The sequence below is a fragment of the Embiotoca jacksoni genome, unplaced genomic scaffold, assembly GCF_022577435.1.
Source record: "Embiotoca jacksoni isolate LCO1_2020_lvr unplaced genomic scaffold, fEmbJac1.0.p SCAF_56, whole genome shotgun sequence".
In the NCBI taxonomy this organism is placed as follows: Eukaryota; Metazoa; Chordata; class Actinopteri; family Embiotocidae; genus Embiotoca; species Embiotoca jacksoni.
The window spans coordinates 1,664,337-1,691,002 of record NW_027185410.1 but is presented as its reverse complement, the minus strand read 5'-3'; the positions used below and the strand labels follow the sequence as shown (position 1 = coordinate 1,691,002).

Sequence of the window (26,666 nt, the reverse complement as noted above, 5' to 3'; positions counted from 1 at the left end):
GTGTTGGGATAGTTGTGGTACTAACAGAGGGTTTTGATGTCACAACAGTTGTTTCTCCCTTTGTTGTTGTAACTCCTTTCACAGATGTCGACGTTACAGCAACAGTTGTGGTTGACTGTGTTATTGGGCCAGTAGTGACTTCAGAGGGCGGTTGTGTTGATCCACCTGTTACAGTTGTGACCTCAGGGGTTGTTGTTTCTACATGTTTGGTTGTGGTACCCTTTGTCGTCGTAATTGGAGGTGTCGGGATAGTTGTGGTACTAACAGAGGGTTTTGATGTCACAACAGTTGTTTCTCCCTTTGTTGTTGTAACTCCTTTCACAGATGTCGACGTTACAGCAACAGTTGTGGTAGACAATGTTATTGGGCCAGTAGTGACTTCAGAGGGCGGTTGTGTTGATCCACCCGTTACAGTTGTGACCTCAGGGGTGGTCGTTTCTACAAGTTTGGTTGTGGTACCCTTTGTAGTAGTAATTGAAGGTGTTGGGATAGTTGTGGTACTAACAGAGGGTTTTGATGTCACAACAGTTGTTTCTCCCTTTGTTGTTGTAACTCCTTTCACAGATGTCGACGTTACAGCAACAGTTGTGGTAGACTGTGTTATTGGGCCAGTAGTGACTTCAGAGGGCGGTTGTGTTGATCCACCTGTTACAGTTGTGACCTCAGGGGTGGTCGTTTCTACAAGTTTGGTTGTGGTACCCTTTGTAGTAGTAATTGAAGGTGTTGGGATAGTTGTGGTACTAACAGAGGGTTTTGATGTCACAACAGTTGTTTCTCCCTTTGTTGTTGTAACTCCTTTCACAGATGTCGACGTTACAGCAACAGCTGTGGTAGACAATGTTATTGGGCCAGTAGTGGCTTCAGAGGGCGGTTGTGTTGATCCACCCGTAACAGTTGTGACCTCAGGGGTGGTCGTTTCTACAAGTTTGGTTGTGGTACCCTTTGTAGTAGTAATTGAAGGTGTTGGGATAGTTGTGGTAATAACAGAGGGTTTTGATGTCACAACAGTTGTTTCTCCCTTTGTTGTTGTAACTCCTTTCACAGATGTCGACGTTACAGCAACAGTTGTGGTAGACTGTGTTATTGGGCCAGTAGTGACTTCAGAGGGCGGTTGTGTTGATCCACCCGTTACAGTTGTGACCTCAGGGGTGGTCGTTTCTACAAGTTTGGTTGTGGTACCCTTTGTAGTAGTAATTGAAGGTGTTGGGATAGTTGTGGTACTAACAGAGGGTTTTGATGTCACAACAGTTGTTTCTCCCTTTGTTGTTGTAACTCCTTTCACAGATGTCGACGTTACAGCAACAGTTGTGGTAGACTGTGTTATTGGGCCAGTAGTGACTTCAGAGGGCGGTTGTGTTGATCCACCTGTTACAGTTGTGACCTCAGGGGTTGTTGTTTCTACATGTTTGGTTGTGGTACCCTTTGTCGTCGTAATTGGAGGTGTCGGGATAGTTGTGGTACTAACAGAGGGTTTTGATGTCACAACAGTTGTTTCTCCCTTTGTTGTTGTAACTCCTTTCACAGATGTCGACGTTACAGCAACAGTTGTGGTAGACAATGTTATTGGGCCAGTAGTGACTTCAGAGGGCGGTTGTGTTGATCCACCCGTTACAGTTGTGACCTCAGGGGTTGTTGTTTCTACAAGTTTGGTTGTGGTACCCTTTGTCGTCGTAACTGAAGGTGTCGGGATAGTTGTGGTACTAACAGAGGGTTTTGATGTCACAACAGTTGTTTCTCCCTTTGTTGTCGTAACTCCTTTCACAGATGTCGACGTTACAACAGCAGTTGTGGTAGACTGTGTTATTGGGCCAGTAGTGACTTCAGAGGGCGGTTGTGTTGATCCACCTGTTACAGTTGTGACCTCAGGGGTGGTTGTTTCTACAAGTTTGGTTGTGGTACCCTTTGTTGTAGTAATTGAAGGTGTTGGGATAGTTGTGGTACTAACAGAGGGTTTTGATGTCACAACAGTTGTTTCTCCCTTTGTTGTTGTCACTCCTTTCACAGATGTCGATGTTACAGCAACAGTTGTGGTAGACTGTGTTATTGGGCCAGTAGTGACTTCAGAGGGCGGTTGTGTTGATCCACCTGTTGCAGTTGTGACCTCAGGGGTGGTCGTTTCCACAAGTTTGGTTGTGGTACCCTTTGTAGCAGTAATTGAAGGTGTTGGGATAGTTGTGGTACTAACAGAGGGTTTTGATGTCACAACAGTTGTTTCTCCATTTGTTGTTGTAACTCCTTTCACAGATGTAGAGGTTACAACAACAGTTGTGGTAGACTGTGTTTTTGGGCCAGTAGTGACTTCAGTGGGCGGTTGTGTTGACCCACCTGTTACAGTTGTGATCTCAGGGTTGGTCGTTTCTCCCTTTGTTGTTGTAACTGGTTTAGTTGTGGTACCTTTTGTAAGCGTGGTAGGTCCAACAGATGACTTTGATGTTACAACCGTTGTTTCCCTGGTTATTGCTGTGACCAACGGAACTGAGGTTGTTTTTTCGACGACTGCAGTGGTAGAGAATGTAGCTTGACCAGTGGTAATTTCCTCAGGAGGTGACGTTGTTATTACAGGCTTTAAAGTGGTTCCAGGTGTCGTTTTAAATGTTGAAGTTACTTCCAGAACTGTGATGAAAAATAGACATTTTCTTAACATTGTTACATTGTGCAAAAATAGACAGTATTAATCAACTGTAAAATTCCAATATTTTTATTGGTCTAACTTGTTTGGTTTACAATATTTGCAATCATCTCTGAAATCACAATTCTTGAAATTTAATTTTAGATGCACAGTACCTGGTGTAGTTTTCCCAACGGTGCTAAACGTGAAGGGGATTGTTGTAGGGCCAGGGCTGGTCGTAGTTAAGCATGGGTACATGCTTCTTGTAACTGTTCCATTGACCCCACACTCCGCTGTAATGCAGTTTCCCAATCCATCCGTCGTGTCGTAGATCGTTGATCCATATGGGTATATTTTTCCATTTATGATGCATGTACAAGCTGCAGATTGAGAGTATTTTTCACTCAACATATTTTTCAATTCTGTAAATTGTACTATATATGTGACCTATATATATATATATATATATATATATATAGGTCACATATATAGTAAAATATATATATATATATTCATATATATGTAATATACTGTATATATATATATGTATGTATAGCGTGTATTTATATACTTACAGTTCACACTGTAGCTGCATTTTTCCCCAGAGACGGTACAGGAGCTTTAAAATAAAAGGAAGATGTAGTCTTTTCATTAAATTTGAAACAATGCTCTGACACCTATGAAAATACACTTTAGATGCAATGTTTGATTTGAAAAAAAAAAACAAAAAAAACCCCACCATATAATAACACTATATCTCTCCAAACAGAACAGCCATTTAAATTTCATAAATAACTATAATTTAAAGTATGTTTTAATATAAAGGTAAATCTCTATTATACTGACACATCTTAAACTCCTGTTACACTGCTGAGGAACACTACATCAGAGGACAGTGAGGTATATCGTTCGGAGAATTGGGTAACTTGAAAAAACTGTTGTTGCACAGGGACTCGATATGTACGATGGTGGATTAGGAAATTTAGAAGCTGCTCCTGATTTGCACAAACGCTATAGCTTATCTTTTCTGTCTGCACGTCACGGTGTTGTCTACCATTAATCTGCAACAGGGGGCAGTCTCTAAACTTTCTGATCCACCCTCGTATTAAAAGTCTGACTTATCAAGACTTGAACATTTCTCTACCCCATTATTATAACTATTCCCTTAGTTGTAATTAAAGGTGTTTTAGTTGTTTTGGAACTAACAGAATGTTACGATGTCACACCAGTGGTTTCTCGGGTTGTCGTCGTGACTCTTTGCACTGAGGTTGTAGTTTCATCTATAATTGTGATAGAAACTGTAACTAAAGCATTTGTGTTTTAGGATGTTTGCCTTGTCATAGATATTCACAAAGTATCTCATCTAACGGATAAGTTTAGCCAATTATCGAACTGAGAATAAGGGGACACTACACTTCACTTTCAAAACTCCAGAAACTGGTTTCCTCAGTTCCCAAACATTTACAGTGTTGTTAAAAGAAGAGCTTATGTGACACAGTCCCATTCCTGTCCCATTTTTTTTGGAGACATGTTGCTGCCATCAAATTCAAAATAAGCACACATTTTTCATAAAACAACAAAATTACTCAATTAAACATTTGATGTGTTGTCTTTGGTCTTTTTTCAGTTAAATATGGGTTTACATAATTTACAAATCATCACATTCTGTTTTTATATACATTTCTTATAGCCTCCCAAGTTTTTTTTGGAAATAGGGTTTTATCTAGGTCTACCAGTTTAACAGTTAGCTATGGCTTTTCTCTCCTCTACTTCCCCTTCTCCTTCTCCTGCTCACTGTGTCAGATGTTGCTAAGCAGACCCCAGTAGCTGGTGTGGGCTGACCCAAAAGGTAGTCCAGAAATACTATGACTTCAGAAGACAATCTACATTCATGGAGACCAATAATCCTCAGAGATAATATGTATTTGCGCAAACTTAATACAGCAAGCATTTTTTAAGGCATACTTGGTGACAGCTGTTTCAAAGGGGAGACTGGAACAGCAGTTGAGCTGTGAGGCTTTCGTTACTTGTATACATAATTTTTTACCTCATTTTAGTAGTTTTGGAAATACGTCTCGTATATATTGTGTTCCTGGTTGCAGATTTGTATATCTTAGAAGAGTGGACTTTTTGCCTTTGCATGTGTCTGTGCTTTCTACTTTCTAGTTTTCTAATAAAGTTTTAAGTGGGGCTATAAAGCAGTAAATGTCTAAAAGATAAATTCAAACTAGGCTGTGTAAACTTTACAAAAGTACACAGCATTGATTACTGCCAAACCTAAATTTAGTGTATGTATATTAAGTTCTGCAATATAACTTGAATTTAGATTTGGATATTTTGATTTCAAAGCAAAAGCAAGTAAGTAAAATGTTCCCATAACATCAAACCAAGTTTACATTCAGGTCAACTTCATGTGCTGAGTGATGGTAGAACTATCAACAAGTCTGGTCACTGTTACCAATATTTTCACATTGATTCCTGAATGACTCTTTAGATACGTCTTTGTCTTATACAACTGCCTTGAGATTTTTTACAGTGCACATTTATTTGATCAGCGGATGAGAGGTATTGCAAATTTAAACAGGAGAACCGATCAAAAACAACAATCTGAGCATATACCGGCAATTGAATAACGCCTGTTAGACATAGATTGAGGGAATTCTTGGGTGGTGAAAAAAATGCAAAGCAATAAAATGAACTTTAAAGAAAGAATTCCTCCGATGTAACCACATTGTAATCCCCAGAATTCTGAATCGTAAAAAAAAGGTTACTCCCCAACTCTGTATATATTGTATGTGCACGCATCATTGCCTAATGTGTGTCAAAGTCTTAATGCGAAGATGTAACTTATATGAAACATACCAATTGTAACAGTTGTTTGATGGAACCTTATCCCCGACGCCATAATGAGTGCCTTTGTCATCATAGCATCCACATTGGCCCCAGGCGACACACTTCATCGTATCTTCATCAAAGTAGGGATGGGTTGGGGGACACTGAGGGTAACAGCCTGCAATAATTTCAGAACATACTGATTAACTTACAGGACTCACAAGTAAATCACAATGCAAAAAACCTTTCCTTTCAAAGTTCTTTAAAACTGGCCTCTCTTTCATCCATTTATACACTTATGCAATAACACGCTGGCTTTATCCATCAGAGCAAGGACACTTCAACATGTGCACAGGAGGAGTTGGGGATCAAACCATCAACCCTTTGATCAGTGGACAAAACCGACAATCACAGCTGCCCCATCGGAGTCTTTGAGAAATTTCACAGAAACAGTTCCCATTCGTGGGATAAAAAAAAAGATTAAACAGACAAAAAAAAAAAAAATCTGTAATCATGTCTGTACTTCACAGAGTTACGAAACATAAAATAATAATAATTATAAAACAAGATTTTAAAAAAAAAACCAAAGACCTATTTCAACCTTTCTACCCTTTTTTGCCAAATGTTGTTGTTTCTTTGAGGCCTTGGCCAGCACCGGAAGACAGACAATCATTCCCACTCACATTCACACCCAGGAAGCCTGAGCACCAAGAGAAAACCCTCGTCCAGAAGATGGCATGCTAAACAATTTGTCTAATGTACCTTCCAGTTTGGTGATGAGCATGGAGCATTTTCCTGATGGATTTCTACATGTCTTCATGCAGTCCGCTCCACAAGGCTTGTAGTGCCACTCACAGTCGCCAGGCGAGTTATAGTAGTCACAGAAAACAGCTGCAATAGTCAAAGTAAGTACTTATTAGCTATCGGTGCAAAAACAATTCTTGTATTTGTCGAGAACCCCAAGAGTGCCCCTCAATCCTCAAATCCTATAGCGCAGATTTTCCTGCAGTGACGATGGCCAAACTTACGGCAGAGCTTTGGAGTTCTCCAATTGACACAGGCGCCAGCTTTATTACAAGCTTTGGCATACGCAGCCACAGCAGTGCAGAGACACTCGCAGTCCCCTCCAGAGTCACAAGCACAGGAGTCTCTTACACAAGAATCATAGTACGGACCGGGGTCAACCTTGAACACACAATAATTTACTGTTTAGCAGAACAGTAAAGGTTAAGTGTAAAAAAGAAATGTTGTCTTGTTTAGTAGTGGTAGCAGCAGCGGTAATTCCGCAGGCTATTTTATTTGGTACAGCTAATGGTACATAATATCGGGGTGATGGTGGAGCTACAAGGTCAGTGGTGGCCAAAATCTTTAGGAATTATCTGCTGGGGACTTTTTCACGGTCTCACAAGTATTTGTTAAGGTATCTTTGCTGGACCAGTGTTTCATAAAAAGACAATGGTCAATGAATGCTTAATGCCAAAGATGAAGAGAAACAATAAAATGTTTAATTTCCCAAAGACCATGGCAGTTAAAAGAATGTAACGCTTGTGTATGTGGATACGTTCCTGAATGCATCCGTGTGTGTGTGTGTGTGTGTGTGTGTGTGTGTCATCAACAAGGGTTACCTGTGAATGACAGCTCTGGAAAGTGACACTGGTGATGATGCTACACTGTTTCTGAGACCAGGCCGCCCGGTAGCGGTTGGAGGCGCAGGGATCGCTGATCAGCTGAGCGTTGGGGCAGGTGGGCGAAACTTTCCAACTGTTACCAAATTGTAAAACGTCTGCCACGTTCTCCTGGGAGCGTGTGGTGAAGTCGTTCTTACTGTTGCCGTCATAGTTTCCGCAGAGACCACAGACTTGATCCTGAGAAGAAGAAAGCCAGTGATAGTTTTACAGCTAGTTGATCCAAAGTAAAGCCCATGTTTGTTCTCACTGAAATGTGATTCACCCCTCGAGCCTAGTTTTCTATCCCTTTGATAACTGTGCGCTCCATATTTGACGACATTACACACAATAGGACTCATGCCAGATTTCGATGACAAGAATCCAGTCATGTTTTGTCAAGTCCAGAAAATATCCAGCCCTGAAACTAAACTTTTCTTGGTTGGACACGGTTGTACACGCGTCGTCTGTAAAGCAAAACCAGAAGCAGGCTAAAATGTTCAGTTGGTTTGTAGGGACAAAGGATGATTATTTACATTTTCAACAACACCTTTAACTTTGCACAGAATTGACGGGCATGCCCATCAAATATTGATTGATGCAAGTTCGTTTGTGGGAATTTTTTTTTGACGTGAAGATATAATGACGTATGAGGAGCAGTCAAAAAGATCGAAGACTGTTCTTGTTGCGTGCGGATGGAGAACAGCACAGGAATGCACATGAAGTGGGGCGGAACTTTCTTTGGTAAATATTTCAGGTTTCATCTCGTGATTAACATCAGCTCGACGACAACGACGGATGTGTTGTTGCAGGTCAGGTCGTTTGTGCTGAACTTTCTTCCTCAGAACGTCTCAATAGAACTTGGTGTTGACGGTCTGCACCCGGGGGAAAGATTAACGGTGCACAACCCCGGAAATATGAAAGAAAAGCCATATAACTGCGCTCTTGACCTGGTGCGTACTCTCCAATGTTGGACAGTGACGTTCTACCCTTCTTGTGACGGCCTTCGCTCATTGCTTCATGGCTTTAGACTTTCAAGGATCTCCATTGCAGATTTTCTATGTTTAACATAAAATCCAGTGATATAACATAGAGTACTTACTCACAGAAGTTTCTCATCCCTCCCTGCTCCATTATTGTGTTAGTCTTTGTTGGCACACAACAGGAACAGTCTCTGAACCTTTTGCTCGCCCCTTGCACCCGTACAATAAACCAGCAGGAAATGAACTAGCTTAAACAACGATACATGTGGACTTGATTTTTTTTTACCTGAAAGTCCGGGCTGAGTGTGATGAAAAGACTGGTCTTCTGGTCCCACATGAGCACAAGTCCCGCCTTGATCGTCACCACCAGGTAAATACCCATTTTTTGTACCTGAGCAGGAAGCACCTGGGTGTTGCCCTTAACTACGTGGAAGTTCTCATCTTTAAGTTGGAATTCATTATCCTGTGGGTATCAACATAAAATAAACATGCATGTTATTTCTGTATCATTTACATATTGTGAAAAAAGATAAGCACTTGCTTGATGAACATGAAAAGTTCAAATCCATCTTGTGAAAAGGAGGTCTGTCTCCTGGATAGCGGGAAAGAACCCCCTTCCTCACAAAAGAACATATAAAAATCGACTCCATAGCAATATGAAGGCCAATGAATGTTAATATTCACATTTCTTCATATATTATAGCATATACTGTATTTGCTCTATATATTTCTGGGCGTGGAGGGATCCAATTCAAGTCAAATTTCGGGCTACTTTGACTTTATTTTGTGTGTTATTCCACTCGATAAGCCATTTTATTGCTGACTCATTATGTGACTCATTATTGTAAGGTTATCAATCCAGAAATGTATAATTGATCCTACTTTTAGGGATTATCATTTGTACCATAATCCCCGCTTAACCTTACTGTGTTTACTTCGAGTTAACTATTTATGATATTCTGATCAAGTGTTTGAGGCAGAACATGTGCACAGTGTGACTGCGTTGAGTTGTGTTGTGTTGTGTTGTGTTGTGTTGAGTTGAGTTGAGTTGAGTTGAGTTGAGTTGAGTTGAGTTGAGTTGAGTTGAGTTGAGTTGAGTTGAGTTGTGTTGAGTTGTGTTGTGGTGTGGTGTGTTTACCCCCAAGAATATCTTGATGGTCTTGGAGCAGCTGGTTCCTTTGGTTCCACATGGAACATTTTCAGTGATAATTCTGAAGCTTCCATTTTCCTGACCAGCGCTACAGAAGTCCTGAGTAAAGCAAACACAGTGGATCCAATCACTCACATGCTCTGTTACCCCAGTAAATATAGATATGTTGCCAAATCAATCAAGACATTGTAAGGCTTCCAGGTTCAACCTTTTTATCATCTGTCCATCAACCACTTTACCTGGAGAAGTGTGTATTCACATTGTCCATTGAAGTCAAACCTCTTTTCATCGAATGTAACGTAGTGACCATCGCCATAGATTCCACAAACTGCATCACACACATTGTCAGAACATTCGAACTTCCTTCCGTTGCACTTGCTGAGGAGACACACACAGAGACAATCCTTCGAACAAAATTCTAAATAGTCTATAATATCTACACAAACTGAAAACCAAAAATGCACTCTTCTGTTTATAGAAGTTAATCTGCCCTCACCAGCAGAGGGCGCTGGTTGAAGTGAACATTAGTAGTAGGTAGGTAGGTAGGTAGGTAGGTTGGTTGTTAGGTGGGTAGGTAGGTAAGTTGGTTGGTTGTTAGGTTAGTTGTTAGGTGGGTATGTTGGTTGTTAGGTGGGTAGGTAGATAGGTTGGTTGGTTGTTTGATTGGTTGTTAGGTGGGTAGGTAGGTAAGTTGGTTGGTTGTTAGGTTAGTTGTTAGGTGGGTATGTTGGTTGTTAGGTGGGTAGGTAGGTAAGTTGTTTGGTTGTTAGGTGGCTTGGTAGATAGATTGTAAGTAGACCATTGACCTAGATTGAAATGTTTTATGTCTTGACTGTACAAACCAGTTGTTGCATTCCACAGTCAGTGTCTGTCCAGGTTTGTAGACCTGTCCATTGTGCAGACATGGACAGCTGGTCTCATTGATACAGCCTCCTGCTCCATCTGACAACAGGCCATCGGGGCACATGCAGCCGGATGTACAGCCTGTGCTGATCTGTATCCAGAGAGGAAATGAGCTGAACAAGGCCCGGTGATGTACATCGACATGTGAGTATCTGACATAACTCCCATATCTGTGCTGTACTTACACAAGCCATGTCCAGAGTGGCGCAGCTTTTCTGACACTCAGTCCCGGTGGTCCCCGGTTGAGCAGTGGAACAGTTGAAGTACACCATGGGGGCAACACATGATTGTGATACTGTGTAATAAATGGAAAATTCAAAGTTACAGAACTTTATTGGTATGATAATATAATAATAGTATAATGATCCTGACAAAATAATATATCTCTGTGAAAGACACTGATTCTCAGTGGAATATGTGTATTTAATTTTTGTATCATTCACTAACAGTTGACCATAACAGCCTTTGACGTGCTTATGGTATTTGAATTGAGACTTTGAGTATGTCCATATGTAGAAACCTACTTGTTTGTTGTGTTCCTCCTGGGCAGCTAAGAGCTCCTTGTCTGCAGATGCTGTGAGAACAAGTATGAGTGGGACATGAGAAACACACTCAGCATCCTGAAATCAGTCTTTGTCTAACAATGGAATTCCTTATAATTCCCTTTGTTTTTAAGTTGATAAAATGTTAGTTGCAATGATGCATTCACATCCTGTTGGAGGACTTCGTAGAATTGAAGAAATGTCCATTTCTTTGGACTTGGAACCACATTGTTTTAGTCCCATTTCCAACTTTGTGGTAATCACAGATAACCACAAATTCAAGCCAAGTGAACCAATACTTTGGTTTATAACTAAATACATGCAACATTAAAGATGTCTAAACTTGGTTGCACTTTGTATTTACAGCAAGATTTGGCAAATGTCAGCATGGTAACACTCTAATCTGTGTTATTCTACAAATCATCAAGAAGCAGTGGAATTGTTTCCAACCCAAATACTTAGACAGGGTTGGCTGTGGCTGAAGAGGCTTTTTCTCCATTAGCGTTAGTCTCCATGAAATAACTCCCTACAATTTATGCGCTGTAATTGCGTAAAATGGTTCAAAAAGTCCAACTCTTGACATCTCCGCACTCCTTATTTACCATGTGCTCCCGTCTTTGCTGATAGTCTCTCCAGCGAGGATGATTGTGTCTTTATCGTAGCAGGGACAGCTCACACTGGACACGCACTTCCCCTCCTCATTCATGTAGGTGCCCTGGGCGCAGCCACAGCCGTCCACTGTGGGGAAGCTGGCCTGGCAGGAGTAATCAGCCTGGTTGAGGGAGCGGCAGGTACGACGGCAGGAGGTCATGTTGTACTGGTACACTGTGTTGGCTGGACAGGATGTACTGAATTTACCTGTTAGGAGAGATAAAGGATGAAGAGGCACCATGAGATTGATGAAAGTTGATATTTCATCTATGTACAGTGGATTCTTTGTTATTGCCAGCTGGGAGTATGAAAGGTATTAAACTCCACCCAGTGCTGCAGGTCTTAATTCAAATTTAATGATTATTACTGTAGCAGTCTGATGATCTTGCTATCTTTTTCAAGCTTGATACGATTCAGTAGAAAACAACTTTGCTGTGTTTAGTTTTTGGATAAATTCATCATATCATAACATTTAATTAAATCTGCTCTTTGAGTTGTGGAAGTTGCTTGTGATCCACAAATGTTTTTTAAATTTTGTTTTAATAAATCCTGCCTCCCTCTAATGGGTTCCTTGGTCTTTTACTCACCACAGATGGTTTCCCTCCAACCATCTATGTGGATTCCCACCTCTGAGCAGGCATAGACGTACGAGGAGACCGCAGCACACATGCAGTCCTCACTTCTCTCACAGTTACAGCTGTCATACATGCAGGTCTGTCACGACACATAGTAAACACAGACAGATTAATGGGTGCTCCGTAGTTTGTTTTCCATTAAAGCTCTGTGTGTGTGGACCTACCTCTTTGTGTGTGATGGGGCTGATGACACTGTGGCATGGCGCAAACACTCCACTGGGCTCGTCTAGTTTGGAGCACCAGTACTGGGCGTAGCTCTCTAAGACGCAGAAACACACACAAATGAAGTAGCTACAGTAGTTCTGGTTGGGTTTTTATAACGATATGATATGACATTACAGACACTACATGATATGACAAACACAGAGGAGGAGAGAGTTTATCTGTACCCTTGTTGATGCCCTCGCTACAGGGGTGTCCAAAGCGTGTTGTGATGTCGTGGCAGCTGGCTCTGGTTTTCCACGTGTTGGCGAACGCTGCGGCGGTGCCCTCCACCAGCCCGCTGATCACCCTGAAGTCATCATTCATTTTGTCGTTGAAGTTCCCACACAAACCTGTTGGATGTAGTGACACGCAGTCACAGACACAAACATTCAGTGTCACAACTGTGACTGATTGATCCACTTTAAAAAAAAAAAACGGTTAAATGCAGGATTCAGGGAGCAATGATGTCGAGGCGTACCAGAGGTGGTTCCTTGGAGTGTCGTCTGAGCTGAAATGAACACCTGCATCACGGGGGACAGCTGGACCATCACCTGTATGCCCACCTTGGTGGTTATGAGGATGTAGAAGGACGATGGCCTGAAGGCACTCATCTCAGCTGCAGAGGTCAGAAAACATAGAAAAATTCAATTTCACAGCAATTTTGTCCAATCAGTCACAGAAATACACATAAACATGTTTCACTGGGGTGAAGCGTTGAGCTTGAGGCTTCCATTCTCACGTTGGTCTTCTGATCTTTGTGAGTTTTTCCATCTACGCCATCAATACAAATTCAAAACTCTAACACTGTATTTTTTAGTTCTGCACAACAGAAATACCCTGAACTGACTCCAAGGGCAGGCTCAGCATTTTCATTCTTATAACAAGTTGTGTGTGTGTTCTGTTATACAGACAGTTGTAAAGTAACTTACGTGTAAACAGTGGGAGCTGAGAAAGAATCTGGTTCACATAGATCTGCCCAGAAGCCTGAATTTGAACAACCTGTCAGTTTGTGGGAAGAAACGCATTTTAGATTAAATCAGACTTGAACATCTCGCAATGTTTACAAATAATTTGTGTTTTTTGTTTTCATAATAATATAATAATTTGCATATGTGTGTGTGTGTGTGTGTGTGTGTGTGTGTGTGTGTGCGTTGCTCGTCATTTTAAGTTTGTGCGTAAGGGAGAGGGACAGTTTTATTAAGACCTATGATCCAAACATTTCTAGGCTCGTGTGCTCATGATATCTAGAGATAAAGTTTACATTAATATGTAATACACAGACATACAACGTTTTTGGAGCGCTCGTTCGGATCTATTGATAGGAGAATGGGGCCAGGAACATGTCCAGCCTCTGATTGGTGACAAAGTTATAATTTTAGTGGCTTTACTGCGGTGGCCCTAAGGGTCAAAACACAAAACATTTCACAAAACGCAACAACATTTCACAATGATTGCTGTTTTTTGAAATGTCATTACGTTTTCTGAAATGTTTTTGAGTTTTGTTAAAAAAAAAAAAAAATTTTTTTTTTTTTTGTGTGTGTTTTCTGAGATGTTTTTATTTTTTCTCAAATGTCAATGCATTTTGTAAAATATCATTAAGTTTATGCATTTTGTAAGAAACAATCCCTACTGGTAAATTATTAAACTTTATGGTGAAGACTTTATTTGAGTTTAGCGTGAGGTTTTGTTAAGGTAAGTCTCCATGAAATGAATGGTAGTCCATGTAAAGTCCCCTGAACCTCTGAAGTGGTGGAAACACGACTGGTCCCATGTGTCTCTGTATGCAGCTCACCACAGAGTTGCTGTATAAGGCCAGTGTCACAGATCGGAGGCAAGTCCTGCTGTCACTCAGACCGCACTTGACCAGGTCCACCAGCACGGTGAACAAAGAGCCATTACTCTGCTGCAACACACATTCACACAAAACATGTCACCGACCACAAACACACATCCAACTGAGGACACACCCAAATATTTCTAAATTCCTCCTTCATAGAGCGCATTTACTAATATAATACTGCATATCTGTCATTCTGTCAGCAGATGATTTTTTTTTTAAACATGCTCCTGGTATTAAATCTGATGATGATCTGTATATGGTACAATGTGTACATACTGGTAGTGTGTACTAGCTGTGTGTACTACCTTGGCTAAAACGTAGGTGCAATCCCCGTGGAAGGTGTAGACCTTCCCATCGAAGGTGTTGATGTGGGATCCTCCCTCCACAGAGCAGGTTCCTGGACAGTTCTCCTCCGTGCACTTCCACTGACCTTCCTTACACTCACTGTCAGGACACACACACACACACACACACACACACACACACACAATATTAATCTCACCATAATTGTGCTACAATGCTTTGAATTACACTTAATCTACCGAGGTCTATTGCATCATTTGTTTGTTGTTTGTATTAGTGCTAGATACTATATGTATATGTATATATATATATATATATATATATAATAATAATAATATATATATAATTCCATCGTAAAAGCAGCTGTATTGTCATCTTACCAGGATCTACAGTTGTAGGAAAAGGACTCTCCTGACTTGTAGATGTTGTTGTTGTGCAGACATGGACACTGAGCGACCGCAATGCACCCGGCGTCACCGATGTCATCGATAACCGTTCCTGGAGGAGGAGAGGCAACATAACAACTATTACTATCGTGCATGAGACACACGAAGAGAACAGAATGGCTTTAATGTCGTCGCACATTTGACATACAACAAAAACTGAATGACTGTGCATGTTAGCCTAAATAGTCCAAAGTGTGTTTGGATACCGGCGGGGCAGTGGCAGCCATCATGGCAGTGGCTGTCACACATCTGGCTGGCCTCAGGGTTGGAGCAGCTGTCAGGACAGAAACTGGTACACTCCACGAACTCCATGTTGAACGGACATGTCACGGCTGCAAGGACGAAAAGTACAATTATTGACAATCAAACAATCCTGCTAAACATTAGGCAAACAACACTGCAAATGATTCAGGGCCAGAAATATTTAAATGAACTGCACTTCGTTTAGTCCTTTTATTTTTAAGAGAAGCAACCTTACAACAGAAAGTTTCGTTCCTCCATGATTGGGGCTCGGCGCCTGCATGAACACACTCCCTGGAGAACTCTGAGATGGTTTGGCAGAGGACGGTGTCCGTGTTGTTTGAGTTGCACAGATCCGACATACAGGCTTTATTGAAGGATTCCACATCCACAAGGTTCTGGCAGCTACTGAACGGAGTGCTGGAGAAGATCTGGTCACAGAATTGCTGAAAAATAACAATGATAAAAATTCAATCTGTAGTCCGGTTAATGTTTTTAGATATACTGAAGAAAACAGAAGGTGCAGACATGTGAGAGCCTGCTACTCTGTTGTAATATGAACATCGTCTGAATAAAAGCCTGAACTTTGATTCAGTGTTGTCCATTTGGGTCCAGTCTGTGTTGCATGCTCGTTCCAATAAACTCTCATCTCATCTCAACTCATTTTACAAACGTGAAACTTCGTGAAATGTCAAAATGTGTTTGATATATAATAAAGAGTGAAGAGTTACCTTATCGCCACAACTCTCGACCGGGTTGAGGTCCGGCTCCATACAGCTCTCTGTAGGATTGTTCACCTTGTAGGTCTCAGCATAGTCTGTCACAGATAGAGACGCTCCTACAGTACAGCACAGTAAATCAGTCAACCAAGGTCATCGAGATTATTAAAGTGACATGTGGTCAGTTTGGAAAAATTCATGATTTAAATCAAGTTCCGTACTTCATTTACCATTAAAATAAAGTAGAGTCCATAAAACTCCTGCATCCGTTTTCAGAAAATTTGCTTTGAAATGAAATGGATGTTCAATAAGTGATTTCTGGGTAAATATGTGAACCTGCAAGTTCAAAATGCTGCTTAACATTAAATTGATGTTGTGATTCTTTTTGGAAGGAAGTAGTGAAAACTAAAACTGATGGATCCACACTGACACACTTGCCAAAAGATGTCCCTTATGGCCTATATATTGACTTGGGTAAAAACTTATGCCCGACATTATTTCATAGTTTATGGATCAGTTAATAAACTAAGTTAATAAATTTGGTAAATTTTCACTTTGGGATATTTCAAATATTGATTCTGTTGATCAAATGAACAAATCCTGCAATTTGTTTTATTAATTCTTGTGGGCTGTGTACTTGTTGTTTTTCAGTATTCAGTGGAAAAATGACTGCAAACTACATTCCTCCAGAACAATGAGAAGGATCTTACCGTCTTTAATGAAATCATTGGCGACACCATCAAAGTCTCCACACAGTCCACATGTCTGCTTCTGATATTTGTCATCTATTTCAATCTGTGAACAAAACATATAATAATTATTGTCAAAATCACATGAAAAATCATTATCATTGTTGGAAATATGTCATTTTTTCTATATAATTCATTTGGGAATTTGAGAAGAATAAAGTTAAATTCACATTACAACTTGTTTGCACTGTCTGAGATCATCCTAACTTAAGGATGGAAACAAAGGCTCATGACCTAGAAGGAGTTTAGAAGTTGGTTTGATTCATTTAGGAAACCTCAGAGGGAAATGTCCCGTGTGTGAGTTATGAAATGTGAAACTCTTGGTTTTCTGAGTGTTTGTTTTGGGTAGTCTTCATAGGAGAGATGGCCAATGCTACTCATCCCAACAGTATTTCCTCCTCTGTGGGCAAACGTGAATTTCCTGCTGATTTCTTTTTTTGTCACTTCCACAGAGTCTAATTGCCAAAATTGATTGAACTGTCATTGCTCCAATAAATTGTTATTCATTATTTATGATCCATCCTTATTGAAATCATATACATCTTCATAAAGTCCTCATTGACTCATGTTTTCTTAAAGCAGCTACATTTGCATTGTGGTTTTCGGGCTTATCTTACATTCATTGTTTGCTTATCTCATCAGGACATCTTCAACAAACTCCTCCGGTTACTGTTTGTCAGGCTTCTCCTCGTGACCTCAGCCATGGAGGTTATTTTCTTAACCTCCATGGTTAATTTGTTCGCTTCAGAACAGATTTTAGTCAGATTTAAAGTTGGCCCAGGAGTCAAGTAAGAACCAATATTTGGTATTTGGATAGTGCCGTTGCTATTTATAAAGTAATTCATTGGTTTTCAGTCATAACTTTGATGTGTTAAAATACATCTTTTTATCCTGCCTTGTTCGACTTAAACTGCCATAATTCATGACGATAGGGTTTACGTGCATTTAAGTTGTACATGTATGGTGATGATAGGACAACACCACACCAGCTGTTTATGGCACACTTATCAATATGTCCCACAAGTGCAACATATACAATGCGCTATTTGTAGCTGATGCCGCTTAGATGCTGCTGTACACGTTGCTATGACAACACTGGAAGTTAACCTGCGCGAGTTTCCTTGCTTTTTTTTTGGATTGTCGAGCATTTTTTTCTTTTTGAAGTAGTTTAAATACATTTTGCTTGTCATTTCAGGTTAGCAAAGTAAACTCATTGTTATGTTGCCTCGTTATATTCATAAAGCTGAAAAAGTTGTATTGTAATTAACATAACGAAGTGACCCGGAAGTTTTTCTACAAAGCGACAGAAAGTATGATTTTTAAGATCCTGTCTGATATCCTACAGCTGCTCTACCAGGCGAACATGGTGACATTAGATTACCTCATTAAGTTCTGTTATAATTAGATTAACAGGAAAGTTGTGTTTGTTTCTATGTTGTTTGAGCCTTTGTGCTTAATACTGCTCTCGTTTGTTTCCCAGAGTTCACAGTGATCAATGTTACATCAGCAAAATAAAACGTGGTATGAAGCGCAAACTCTTTCATGACCAGAGTGGTTCCACTATCGTATATGGCCTGATTATTATTTTAGACAAAGAAGGATGAAGTCAAACAGCTGCGATGAAACAGGCAATACTTGTTAGAAAGATAAGTTAATGGTTGCTTTATGTCCTTTTCATGTTTTTTGTGTTTTTAGATGGTGTCAGTCTTATCCTTTAAACTACTGAAACAGCTTGGACCTCAGCATGTTTCTGTGTACACATGGGAACAGGCTTCGGAGCACAGAGTCAGGTGATGCTGATTTATTCACAGGAGGCTCACAAGGTGTCACTTTGTCAGTGTGTTTAAAAAATACACCTTAAATTAAAACCGAGGACAATCCTGTGTGTGTGAGAGTGTGTGCTTCGTACGTCCAGAGAGTCGTCCAGATTCCAGATCAGTCGGAGTCCCAGCTTAGCTTCCACAAAGATACTGGATGTGGTCTCCTTGACAGTCACCCCGAATGTGTTGATGGGCAGCGACACCCTGCGAGAGAATTAGTGTGAAAATGAGACAGAAGGCAGCAGCTGACATGGGAAGTCATATTCTTAATAATAACTAATTCATAATAAATAAGTAATATCTCTCTTCTGTTCCTGATGGTGGAAATTGTAAAATTACAGTCAGGCATTGGTCTCGGATTAACTGAAAAATGGGACAAGAGCAGTTGATTGAAGCGGTTTTAACACTCATCTCAGACAAAACTGTATAAATTTGCAGTAATTTTGTATCACTGCTATTTTTTGTTGCATGTAGCTCATAATTGATGTATCATAGCTTTTGGAAATTAATTCCTTTCTGGTGTTATCGAACACTGAGAAAACATTTTCGGGAGCATTCAGCCACATCTCAGTGTCCACGTCAGTGGTTGAACGTTTTGCTTAGAGGTCGTGGAAATATCAATCTCTCGCTCCGATCTCCATCCGCAAACATTGATCACTGATAATTGATAGTTTTGGATTCTTCTGAACTTTTTCAAGCATGTTTCAGATCCTTTAATATGAACAACAGGGCCCAAATGTCTGAACTCAACACTGAAAGTATTTCAAATGTCATATTTAATACTTTTTTAACAAATTACAAATGAGAATATCGGCTTAAGAATTCGAGAGAAAAGTTGAAAAATACATGAATTTCACGATATCTTTTTTAGTATTTATTTTTGCTTTAATAACCATGCACTTAAGCTGGTATGGACTCCACAAGTTTGTGCAGAACCCGGTAATGAATGGTTGTTTTTTTTCCGACTGCTCTCAAGGTATTACCCGGGTTAAACAAAAAGGGTCTCTACCCGAATGCATCTCGCTGCACTGAATGTAAGTGAATGTAAATGTAAATTCCCCAACACCAGTCGGATTGCACCACAGAACCTTTGAGGTTTAGTGTCTCATAGGTTGAACTCACGGCTCGCCGTTGACAGTCACGGAGCCATTCGAGATCTTCACCACGGTACCCTCCAGCTTCATGACAATGCTGCAGATGGTGGGGACGTCGTTGACGACGCTGCGCCTCATCTGGATGACGAAGTTCTCGTAGGAGCCCTTACATTGTGAAGCCAGGACGTGGTTGCAGGTGGAGGCCAGCTGGAAGAAGTCTCCATCGAAGGTCTTGAAGTGGTAGTGTCCCCAAGTCGTGCACACTCGGCCGATGTGAGATACATTAGCTGTGAAATTGACATATTAAAAAAATCTTATTAAACATATTTTTACATATATATGAAAAGTTGAGAAAACAATATTGGGCATTTTCACAGTTACCTGAATTGAGGCTCAGTGAGCTGACAGAAGGAACAAGGGTGACTGTGGTAAAAGGAAGAAATAATCTTTTATTAATTTAAATGAACTTTTTCACACCCAAGAGGTCACAGACGATTCAGTCGAAAGGAACTACTGCTGATATCCTGAACTCATACATATTCATTATCATTGGAAACGGCTATTATAGCTTTTTACAACATTTGGCACAATTAATTTGTTTAGGCTTTAATCAGCTTTAAAAAAAAAAAAAAAAAAAAAAAAATGAGTTCACGAGTCAAATTGGTTAAATAACTGTTAAATTAAGAAAGTACATAACATGATATAAAGCATAACATTTTTAATTTTGGAACCAAAATGATATTCGGTTAAAAGAACAAAATCCAAATCCTCTTTAGAGAGGATCCACTGAGTGTAGAGCTGTAAGTAGTTCACAAGTAATCATTTACCGGTCTGAGTGAATGAGCCGACCAGCAGCGTCAGGTAGGTGAGCCATATTGTCAGTGGGAGTCCTTTGGCCCCCATGATGCTCGTCCGGTGGACTGATCTCTAAAGCTTGCATTCACCTGGCCCTCTCTTTCACTCTTTATAGCCCGCCAGTCGAGGCGGAGCTGCACCGAAGACAGGAAAACTCTCTTTGTTTACTCAGTAAACACGTCATCCTCTCCATCACTTCTTCACCCTACAGGCCTCCGATCACCTGCATGATCAAGGACACGATCAACTGCATAACCAACAAGAGGCTTTGATCTTTCGTCATCAACACGATACTAGTGGGAAGCGCTTATAAATGAGTCTCAGTACACTCAGCAAATGAAAGAAAGTTATTTCAACATGTCATAATGGGTTCAATGGTTTGATAAGATTGATCTTATATGCACTCATTTGGTTAAAGTTCCAAAATGATCCTGGTTTTGATGTTCAGTGCTGACATAAAACATGGCTTTTTCAATATTTAACCAAAACCTTCGATCTGCCTGAACCTGTACCAACTCTTAGAGTTATTTAAACTGATTACTGTCCACTTCATTATAGATGTGAAGAGCTGGAGTTACTGAAAGTCAAGCAATATTCCAAAACTAAAAGGTGAAATGCATCCTTGTGGGCTGAGAACAGGCTCAGCAAGAGGTAGCTAATATTATGAATAAGCTCATCCTCTGGCGTTATGAGAATGGGAAGTGGTGAAATGATATAAAACACAAAAATATGCACGAAGAAGACACAATGCCGCTGGATTGAACATTTTGGATGTTGGGAATGGCCCCACAAAGCGTGGCGTAGTAGTGGGATGTCCCAAGTGGAGAGCCAAACCCTGGAGGGGGGGCAACGGATCCGGTGAGGGTCCGCCGACCAATTGTTCTGATCCACACACCTATGGAGAGCCTGGTGGACTCTGAACCATATGCAGATGAGAGGAAACACTGACCTCCCAGTCCAGGGCTGGGAAATGGGGAAATGGACCAGAGGACGAACAGGGCAGGATTTTATCAGCATATTCAATCCAAATCCACAACTTTCTCCAGGAAGAAGAAGGTTTTAAAGCAGTCAGGCGTCAGAAAGTGGAGCACAAGCTTCTAAGTTTCTCAGTTAGTTTAGGGTGATATCCAGAGAAAGAGGCTGACAGCGGTGCCGACCAGGGCACTGCTTCCCCTGGTATCACAAGAATAAAAAGTAAAAAAAGATAAAGATGTAAAACCCAAAAACATACGTCTTATAGAGGCCAAACACCGGCATTAAATTAAAGGTCAACGTGAACAAAGAACACTTCTTGAATACACTGAAATCAGGTGCTGTAACCATGTTCAGGAGTGAACAGAAGTAACTTACAAAATTAATTTATGAGGCAGGACAAGGAGCTGACCACGAAGGAAGAGAGTCACTGGGAGGAAGACAGTAAGCCGAAGGCGAAGGCTCGCTCGGAGGCCAGTAGGGGAGCTTCGGCTAAGGTGGGACTCCTCTGGGCGCTGAACAGGAGGTCGGCAGCGAAGGCGGAACCCCTCTGGGCGGCAGGCTGGTGGCGTGGCATTGACCCAGCCGGAGGCAGGAGCTGAAGGCATGGCACCGGCGGCCCGCCCAGAGACAGGAACAGGAGGGACAGCATCATCAATCTGGCCGGCAGCTCTTGGTCCGGCATCGGTGACAGGAGACAGGAACAGGAGAAGAGTCCATAGCGGCTGCCGGGGCTGGAGAATCTTTAGACTTTGCCGTGGAAGGCTCGGAGGCTTTCTTTAACGAGTCTGTGCCAGCTGGGTCCATAACTGGTCAATCCGTTCTGTCACGGGAGTTCAGGACAGGATCCAGGAGCAACCACAAGACAGAGATCAGGTACAGAACAGACTTCATTTACAGCAGATGAGTCCGAGGAAGGTTCGTCCAAGCCAGTAGGTGTACACGTCCCCGCACTCCACACCGGGTTGCGTGGGTTCGGACCGAACCGCACGGCGGAGGACCAGTCGAGTGGTCTGTCGGTTGAGTGGCCCCGTGGACTGACGCCGGACAGCAGGTTACGGGATCTCCGTGGAACTCGTGAGTTTAGGTAGGTCACCAAACAATACAACCTGGCGGCTGGCACACCAGTCAGAACTAGACAGGTGGCAGAGAGGAGAGAGGTACAAACTGGGAAACGTCAGGACAGAAACTTCCTGACGGAGGTAACAGGGTACAAGGGTGAGTAGACGGTACGGACTGACGCTGACGCAGCCCCACTCTGGAGGACAGTCTCAAGACAAGATGGACTTGAGGAACCGCTCTAGAGGACGGCTGCGAGGCAGGACAGACTTGAGGGACCTCTCCAGAGGACAGCCTCGTGGCTGGACAGACTTGCGTGACCACTCAAGAGGGCGGCCATAAGGCAGGACAAGGAGCTGACCACGAAGGAAGAGAGTCACTGGGAGGACAACTGGGAAGCCATTGCCGACAGCAGAAAGTCACTGGGGGAACGTCAGCAAGCCGAAGGCGAAGGGTCACTCGGAGGCAGGTAGGGGAGCGTCGGCTAAGGTGGGACCCCTTTGGCTGCAGAGCAGGGGGCCGTCGGCGGCGAAGGCGGAACCCCTCTGGGCGGCAGGCTGGTGGCGTGTCGTTGACCCAGCGGAGGCGGGAGCTGGAGGCGTGACCTTGACCCAGCCAGAAGCTGGTGGCCCAGCGTGGGCAGCCCGCCCAGAGACAGGAACAGGAGGGACGGCATCGTTGACCTGGTGGGCAGCTAGTGGCCCGGCGTCGGTGACCCGGCCGTCGTCGACCCAGCTGGCAGTTAGTGGCCCGGCGTCGGCGACCTGCCCGGAGACAGGAACAGGAGAAGAGTCCGTAGCGGCTGTTGGGGCTGAAGACTCTGTAGACTTTGCTGTGGAAGGCTCGGTGGTTGAGTGCTCACGGACTGATGCTAGGAAAGCTGCAGGTCGTCTGGACCGACGAGCACCATGTCGCCTCCTCCTGGTGGGCCCCCTGAAGGTCAGGTGGGTTTTTTCAAAACCCTCCCCAGGTTTAATTTGGTCCTGTAAGAGCAGGTTGGGCAGCTCCCTGCTCCTAATGTCTGCGGGATTTGTGGATAGGTCTGTTCATTTGCGCTCTGCCTGTTGAAGCCACAGAAATAGCTGGACTTAAACACAACTTTTTTTTGGAAACAGGGTTGTACAATTAAAATGATGTTGAGGATTATGTGATCAAAGTTTTACATTTTGAATTCTTTGTATTTTGTTGACAAAATCCCTGCAGCCTGAAGACACGGTTAGATTACTAAATTATTCTCGTGTTCTTTTGAATCTATGGGGTTTAACATTTTTGTTGATGAGTCAAAGTGTTCAAAGCTTCCTCTAAAAAACATTATGTTAGATTATGTACAAAAAAGAAGCCAACACCAGCAGTGACTATAAAGACACAATATTTCCTTGAGTCTCGATAAAGACATGAAATCCAATTTAATACTGGATTCACTATCTATGGGTTATTCAATTCATGAGACATATTGATATGTGGGGGGGTCCACACCCATCACTTTGGAAAGTGAAGACAATATGGCACATTGTTCAGATGTAAACACAACGTGTGTTGCTCTAAGGCGGAGAAGCTCGTATTGATGTGCAAAGCCTGCGTAAATAAGCCACAGTGACTCAGTTTAATTAATCCAGGATCTGCATCCTGTGGTGCTACTTTAATAAACTCTGCTCTGTGTTACTGACTACACTGTTTGAGTTGTGTCAATAAAGCTTTAAAGCAGGGGTGTCAAACATACGGCCCGCGGGCCGAATCTGGCCCGCCAGGGGGTCCAGCTCGGCCCGCCAGATGACTTTGCTTAGTGTGAAAATTACAGAAAGACATAAATTGCATTTCTATGAGAATATGGAGGTTTATGAGTACAAACATTTTGTAATTTTTTTAATCGATCCAGTAATTGCTTCAAAAACAGCATAAATGCGATGTCTGCTCCGGAGGCAGAAGCGCTCGTTGCCACAGGCAGAAGCGCTCGTTGCCACAGGCAGCAGCGCTCGTTGCCACAGGCAGCAGCGCTCGCTGCTAGGGAATCTGCAGAGGAGAGCCAAGGCAGATAAACAGTGGGCTGATGTCTGAGTTTTTGGTCTTTATGTTTCTAGTTTATTGTAGAAAGACCTTATCATCCAAAAACCTTCACCAATGATTTAAACATAGAGAAATATTGTAGTTATGTATGCGTTACTATGCTATGAATTTACTGGTCTGGCCCACTTGAGATGAAAGTGGGCAGTATGTGGCCCCTTAACTAAAATGAGTTTGACACCCCTGCTTTAAAGGATGGTCAGGGGTTTGTATGCCATTATTCAACTGCGTCAGTGCAGAAAATGTCAAGTTGTTACTAAATATGTGATAAATTCTGATTCCTACTGAGAGGTTGAAGTCCTGCAGATCTGTGTGGAAGCTTTGGTTTGTACTGTCAGCTGTTCACAGTCACAAGAGGTTTTTTTTTTTATATATATGATTATGTTTTCAACAAAGTTCATTCCTTTTGTGTAGGATTTTTTTGTTTTCTTTGTTCTACAACGCCAGAATGGTGTGACTTAACCTTGGAGATCTGTCTTTCATCCTCTCCTGATATTTATTTGCTGAAATGAGAGCATTCAGTGCACAGTTGGTGGCAGACCAGAGGATGCTGGGCTTTACTCGGCTCAGCTCGGGTGATGCAACACGGCAAGAAGCAAGTGAATCTCTGAGTTTCAGTTAGGCCGGCATCCTTCCTGTCGTATCAGCAACCAAAAGCATCAAGTATGCTGTGGTCTGTTATTACCTGGTGAAGCTGTGAGGCTTAGGGCCCTATTTTCTTCCATCTAAAAGCAGCGCAGGTGCACCGGGGGCACAAGTAGGTGTGGCTAACTTGTTTTTGGTCAACACAAACGTAAGCGCATCTGTGGTGCAGCGGTAAATTTGGTGGAATAGATAATTAGAAGGTGACTTTAATCGTGGCCAATCAAATAAGCGCCTCTCATTCCTCTAATAGTCGTCTGATAGTTTCAGGCTCGTAATCACCAAATTCATGGTCCACAGGCTGATGATTTTAAAGAGGTAACTAAATGGTAGGAAGTGGTTCAATGATATAAGACGAAAGGCCAAACAAAAACTTAAATCTTAAAGATGCCAAACACCAGTTTTGATGAAATATCAAAGTGAACAAAGAAAACTACCAATATAGTGAAATCTACAGTGGCCCTGAAGGTCAAATGCAAAAACATTTCACAAAATGCAAAAACATTTCACAAAACGCAAAAACATTTCATAAAACGCAAAAACATTTCACAAACTGCAAAAACATTTCACAAAACGCAAAAACATTTCACAAAACGCAAAAACATTTGAAAAACACCAAAACACTCGGTTATCTTACACGACGGACTGATTACTGAACCAGATGAGAAGATGAAAAGCTTTTTGAATTGTTTCCCCTTTATGTGTACCTTCATTGCAGTTCATCTGTTGCCACACCAAGTGCCTTCTATATTTCATGGCTGAGATGAGCTACTGTGTCATGATGCACACCAACTGCTTCATTCACATCCAATTTAATCGAAGAGTCTCTTCATTTTTTTATATGATCAACTGAATCGGAATGTTGCATTCAAAATAGCTGGTTTTAATTATTTATGTGAGCAGGATTATATTATATATACGCATGACATCCACCAAACCTGTCTGTAGGACTGGTGATTGGTCTGTCCAGGTGTGCTTTTCCCACTGAAACCATGAAAATAGACCCGGTTGAACCGGCGGAGGTGCAGGCGCAACTTTCTCCTCAGAATTACCACCAAACTTTCACTGCACGGGAGCATCTGGACCGACACGCCTCGTTCCAGCATCTTGTTCCAGCCAGGTTCACGTTGAGCCACAACATTTTCAAATTGGCGCAAGTAGGAATGGAGGTGCCCTTCGTGTTAATATACAGTAATACTCAACAGATTATTTTATGTCTGCGGTATACGTGGACTCAGAGTCTATTGGTGAAGACAGAGCATGTCAGACTGGAAGCAACTAAATCTGGCAGCTGGCTTTATGTATAATGCATGATTAGTCAGAAATCAGTGAATTCAGTACAGTATTCTGAAGGATGGTGATCAATGTGTATTTTCATTTTTCATTAACAAAATGGTTTTAGTTAGTTTGTAAGAAACTACACATTATCTCCATCCTGCGACGGGGGACTATTTATAAATTTACTCTTAAAATCGATCAAAATAAAACAAATTGCACTACTTCTCTCAATCTGACGGCATCCACGAGTTTACTTACTTTTGAAATAAATGTCAGTAAATGCAAGCAATACAACATTACAGCCAGTAATATAACCTACAATATTCCATCTCAATGTTTAATCTCATGTTTCAACTCAAAACAACAAATTATATTCTTCCAACATCATCCTCAACAAAACTCCATAAATTTAAACC

General features: G+C 41.7%; 1 protein-coding gene across 1 annotated transcript; it reads right to left on the bottom strand.

Annotated features, from left to right (window-relative positions):
• Positions 1 to 1,382: 1,382 nt before the first annotated feature.
• Positions 1,383 to 20,303, bottom strand: LOC138212493 (mucin-5AC-like). Its single transcript, XM_069172888.1, has 31 exons — positions 20,211 to 20,303; positions 19,765 to 19,806; positions 19,412 to 19,670; positions 18,379 to 18,493; positions 16,431 to 16,515; positions 15,733 to 15,839; positions 15,240 to 15,447; positions 14,968 to 15,093; positions 14,696 to 14,813; positions 14,318 to 14,456; positions 13,965 to 14,075; positions 13,102 to 13,171; positions 12,651 to 12,788; positions 12,358 to 12,522; positions 12,133 to 12,227; positions 11,921 to 12,047; positions 11,285 to 11,540; positions 10,665 to 10,714; positions 10,326 to 10,435; positions 10,080 to 10,231; positions 9,477 to 9,615; positions 9,226 to 9,336; positions 8,374 to 8,550; positions 7,066 to 7,305; positions 6,469 to 6,625; positions 6,203 to 6,331; positions 5,471 to 5,618; positions 3,184 to 3,227; positions 2,785 to 2,988; positions 1,778 to 2,613; positions 1,383 to 1,460 (listed from the first exon to the last, which is right to left on the bottom strand). The coding sequence occupies exons 1-31, from the start codon at positions 20,284 to 20,286 to the stop codon at positions 1,383 to 1,385; spliced, it is 4,812 nt and encodes a 1,603-aa protein (XP_069028989.1). The 5' UTR covers positions 20,287 to 20,303.
• Positions 20,304 to 26,666: the final 6,363 nt, after the last annotated feature.

What these genes read in the sequence shown, in the direction of transcription:
- LOC138212493 (XM_069172888.1), bottom strand. Translation starts at nt 20,286, where the DNA reads ATGGGGGCCAAAGGACTCCCACTGACAATATGGCTCACCTACCTGACG. An exon ending in GCACCTACGTTTTAGCCAAG is followed by an intron (nt 14,076 to 14,317) that starts GTAGTACACACA and finishes TGTGTGTTGCAG; the next exon opens with CAGAGTAATGGCTCTTTGTT. An exon ending in AGTCTACCACAACTGCTGTT is followed by an intron (nt 1,461 to 1,777) that starts GTAACGTCGACA and finishes ACCCTCTGTTAG; the next exon opens with TACCACAACTATCCCGACAC.